Source organism: Mandrillus leucophaeus, unplaced genomic scaffold (genome assembly GCF_000951045.1).
Source record: "Mandrillus leucophaeus isolate KB7577 unplaced genomic scaffold, Mleu.le_1.0 Scaffold58, whole genome shotgun sequence".
Classification (NCBI taxonomy): Eukaryota; Metazoa; Chordata; class Mammalia; order Primates; family Cercopithecidae; genus Mandrillus; species Mandrillus leucophaeus.
The window spans coordinates 151,948-155,930 of record NW_012106252.1 but is presented as its reverse complement, the minus strand read 5'-3'; the positions used below and the strand labels follow the sequence as shown (position 1 = coordinate 155,930).

Genomic DNA, 3,983 nt, shown 5'->3' with positions numbered 1-3,983 from the left:
GGAGCTGGCAGTGAGCCGAGATTGCACCACTGCACTGTAGCCTGGGTGACAGAGCGAGACTCCATCTCAAAATAAATAAATCAATAAAAGTAAGAAAAATCGGCTGGGTGCGGTGGCTCACGCCTATAATCCCAGCACTTTGGGAGGCTGAGGTGGGAGGATCTCTTGAGGCCAGAAATTTGAGGCCAGTCTGGGCAACATAACAAGACCCCGTCTCTATGAAAAATTGAAAGATTAACCAGGTGGTAGCGTGTGTCTATAGTCCCACCTATGGGGGAGACCAAGGCAGAAGGATTGCTTGAGCACAGGAGTTTGAGGTTACAATGAGCTATGATCACATTACTGGACCCTAGCCTGGGTGACTGAGCAAGACCCTGTCTCTTAAAAATCAGTGTATATTTCCTTGAATGAAGCCTTTAGAGCAACTAAGTATAAGGCTTGTTGGATCATCAGCCACTTTGGATTTTTCATACTGTTGTTCTTCTGAGTGAAATCTGACTAGCCTGGTAGAAATTTACTGTGAGTGGGAGGATCCATTTTTATCAGAGAACTAAGGGTTCTTTTTACTTTAAAAGTAGAGAATCTGTGTCCTCACCTTGATCAATCAGTAGTTAAGTCATTTTCTTTCACAAATTTAGAGGTCTGTTTTTTTACTTCCATTTAAGGACAGAAGACATATTTAGATTCTTCTCCCTAACCCTCTCCCTAAAAATTTCCAAAGGGTGTGCTCATTGCCTGTGATCTTGATAGGTGATCATAGATGAGTTAATAAAGAAACTGGACATGAATCTGAATGAGGACATCAGTTCCCTGTCCACTGAAGAGCTTCGTCAGCGCGTAGATGCAGCAGTGGCTCAGATCGTCAACCCAGCCCGAGTCAAAGAACAGTTGGTTGAGCAACTAAAAACTCAGATCCGAGACCTCGAGATGTTCATCAACTTCATCCAAGGTTAGATGTCATAATAATTATATTCTGAGTACTAGTAAAAAGGTGCCAATTCTGGGGTTTTTTTTTTTTTGGAGACAATGTTTCGCTCTGTTCCCCTGGCTGGAGTGCAGTGGCGCAATCTTGGCTCACAGCAACCTCCAGCGCAATCTTGGCTCACAGCAACCTCCGCCTCCCAGATTCAAGCGATTCTCCCGCCTCAGTCTCCCGAGTAGCTTGGATTACAGGCTCCCGCCACCACGCCTGGCTAATTTTTGTATTTTTAGTAGAGACGGGGTTTCAGTCTCTACTAAAGAGAGTAGAGACTGTTGGCCAGGCTGGTCTCGTACTCCCGACCTCAAGTGATCCGCCCACCTCAGCCTCCCAAAGTACCGGGACTACAGGCATGAGCCACCACGCCCGGCCAAAAGGTGCCAATTCTTGATGTACTGTTTAAGAGGCTTGATGGCTTAGTAGGGGAAACAGCATTGGCAGCGTAGAAAGAGCATGGGTTTCAGAATCAGATAGTTAAAAGCTCCACTCTCCTACTCATTGGTTTTATGTCGTTGAGCATGTTACTAACCTCTTTAGTCTTACTCTTCTCATCCATAAAATGATTCATGGTTCATTCACTTAGCAAATATTTATTGAGCCAACTACTGTATGCCAGTCCTCATTTTACACAATTAAATAGGACAAGATTTTGTGAAATTCTTGTTTGTAATAGGCACCGTTAAGTATTATTTTTCCTTTAAAGATCTGCCATAAAGGGCTAAATAAGTGTCTCTCCTATAATTTCTGATTCCAGATGAAGTGGGAAGCCCCTTGCAGACAGGTGGTGGACACTGTGAGTGCAAGGCCGGTGGGAAGACAGGAAATGGCTGCAGCAGAACAGGCAGCAGCAGACCGCCTCCAGGAGACAGCAGAAGTAAGTGTAATTTCCAGAACAGGCAAATCTCTAGAGACAGAAAGTAGATGAGTGGTTGCCTAGGGCTTGGGTATGCTGAGGAGAAGAGGGAAATGAGAAATGCTGATGGTATGGAATTGCTTTTGGGGAGGATGAAATATTCTAAAATCGATTGCAGTGACAGTTATACAATTCTGAATATACTAAAAACCACTGAATTAAACACCTTAAATGGGTGAATCATATGGTATGTGAATTATATCTCAATACAGTTATTAACCAAAAAAAGGAGGCCCAGCTACATCCTGGGTGGCTCTTGCCTTCATGTGAGACCCAGCATGTGGCTCAGACTGATCTCAGCCTGAGATTTGTTGAATGTAGCTCCGTGCCATCACGGCCTCTCACTAATGAACTATTGTCTTTTCTAAGCAGCAAAGGCGGAGGATGTGAAGAAAGTCCGGGAGACAGGGCTGCACCTGATGAGGCGAGCGCTGGCAGTGCTCCAGATCTTTGCTGTTAGCCAATTTGGTTGTGCCACAGGCCAGATCCCTCCAACCCTGTGGCAGAGGGGCCAGGCTGACCGAGACTACTCTCCCTTGCTAAAGAGGCTGGAGGTGTCAGTGGACAGAGTGAAGCAGCTAGCCTTGAGGCAGCAGCCACACGACCATGTCATCACCTCTGCCAACCTCCAGGACCTCTCTCTGGGAGGCAAGGATGAGCTGACTATGGCTGTGCGGAAGGAGCTGACGGTGGCTGTAAGGGACCTGCTGGCCCATGGACTGTATGCCTCCTCCCCAGGGATGAGTCTTGTTATGGCTCCTATTGCTTGTTTGCTGCCAGCCTTCTCCTCGGCCCCTGAGGCCATGCACCCCTGGGAGCTCTTTGTAAAGTACTACCATGCTAAGAACGGCCGTGCTTATGTGGAATCCCCAGCCCGGAAGCTCTCCCAGTCCTTTGCCCTTCCTGTTACGGGAGGCACTGTTGTGACCCCCAAACAGAGCCTGCTGACAGCCATCCACATGGTGCTGACAGAGCACGACCCTTTTAAGCGCAGTGCAGACTCAGAATTGAAGGCCTTGGTGTGCATGGCACTGAATGAGCAGCGTCTGGTGTCCTGGGTGAACCTCATCTGCAAGTCTGGGTCACTCATCGAGCCTCACTACCAGCCCTGGAGCTACATGGCACACACAGGCTTTGAGAGCGCCCTCAACCTGCTCAGTCGCCTCAGCAGCCTCAAGTTTAGCCTCCCTGTAGATCTGGCTGTGCGCCAGCTCAAAAACATCAAAGATGCCTTCTGATAAGAGTGCCCTAACCCCAGACAAGCTCCTTGCTCAGTAGAGATAGATGTGTTAGTCTTCCAGCATAGCAGCAAGGAATCAAAGGTGGGGTTAAAGGCTTTTTCGCCAGACCCTGCTCAGGCAGTTGGCCAAATGAGTGCAAAGTCTGTTTTCCCCACCAACTTAGCATCTCGGAAAGATGTGCTGGAGAGACCCTCTTGTTAAGAAGGTTCTACCAGACCGGGCGCAGTGGCTCACGCCTGTAATCCCAGCTACTCAGGAGGCTAAGGCTGGAGAGTCGCTTGAGCCCAGGAGGTGGGCTCCTGCACTCTGTCTGGGCAACACAGGGAGACTCCATCTCAAAAAAAAGAAGACATTCAACTTGAGGCTCCTGTTAGTTGAGCTATCTTCTTTCACTTGAAGCAGGTTTGAGAGGCCAAGGCCAGAATTTAAGTTCCTTTTATGAATAGATTTCCTTTTCTTCCTGACTCCAAGGTCAGAGGAGACTGTATATTCCATTTCTGCCTCTAAGACTAGGAATAGGAATATCTGAAACAACATTTCTAAGGGTGGTGACCACAGGTTGATTTTAATACGAGCCTTTTTTCTTGTAGAGGTAAGAAGTAAAATCTTCCTGACAAGGTAGTCCTCACGGCACAGACAATGGGCTTTCTGTTTATGAGGGGTGAGAACCGTGTTCGTTACTATGTTCTTTAGCAAGTAAACATTCCTCTGCTCACCTCCCAACAAGACTAACACAGTCTTTAGAAGTAAATATATTCAAGACAAACGAGAAAATCCTGGCTACCCAAGTCGAGTATGTACAGGAATACAAATCGGTAACCAGCAGCTGTTCCTCAGGTTGTGACTCACT

General features: G+C 47.3%; 1 protein-coding gene across 1 annotated transcript in view; it reads left to right on the top strand.

Moving 5' to 3' along the window:
• The window catches only part of RUNDC1 (RUN domain containing 1), a 25,290-nt gene extending 21,904 nt beyond the window's left edge, over positions 1 to 3,386 (top strand). The window contains exons 4-6 of the mRNA XM_011999019.1: positions 751 to 949; positions 1,734 to 1,853; positions 2,265 to 3,386. Coding sequence (XP_011854409.1) covers positions 751 to 949; positions 1,734 to 1,853; positions 2,265 to 3,130 — 1,185 coding nt within the window. The 3' untranslated portion in view covers positions 3,131 to 3,386. The remainder of the gene's footprint in view (positions 1 to 750; positions 950 to 1,733; positions 1,854 to 2,264) is intronic.
• Positions 3,387 to 3,983: the final 597 nt, after the last annotated feature.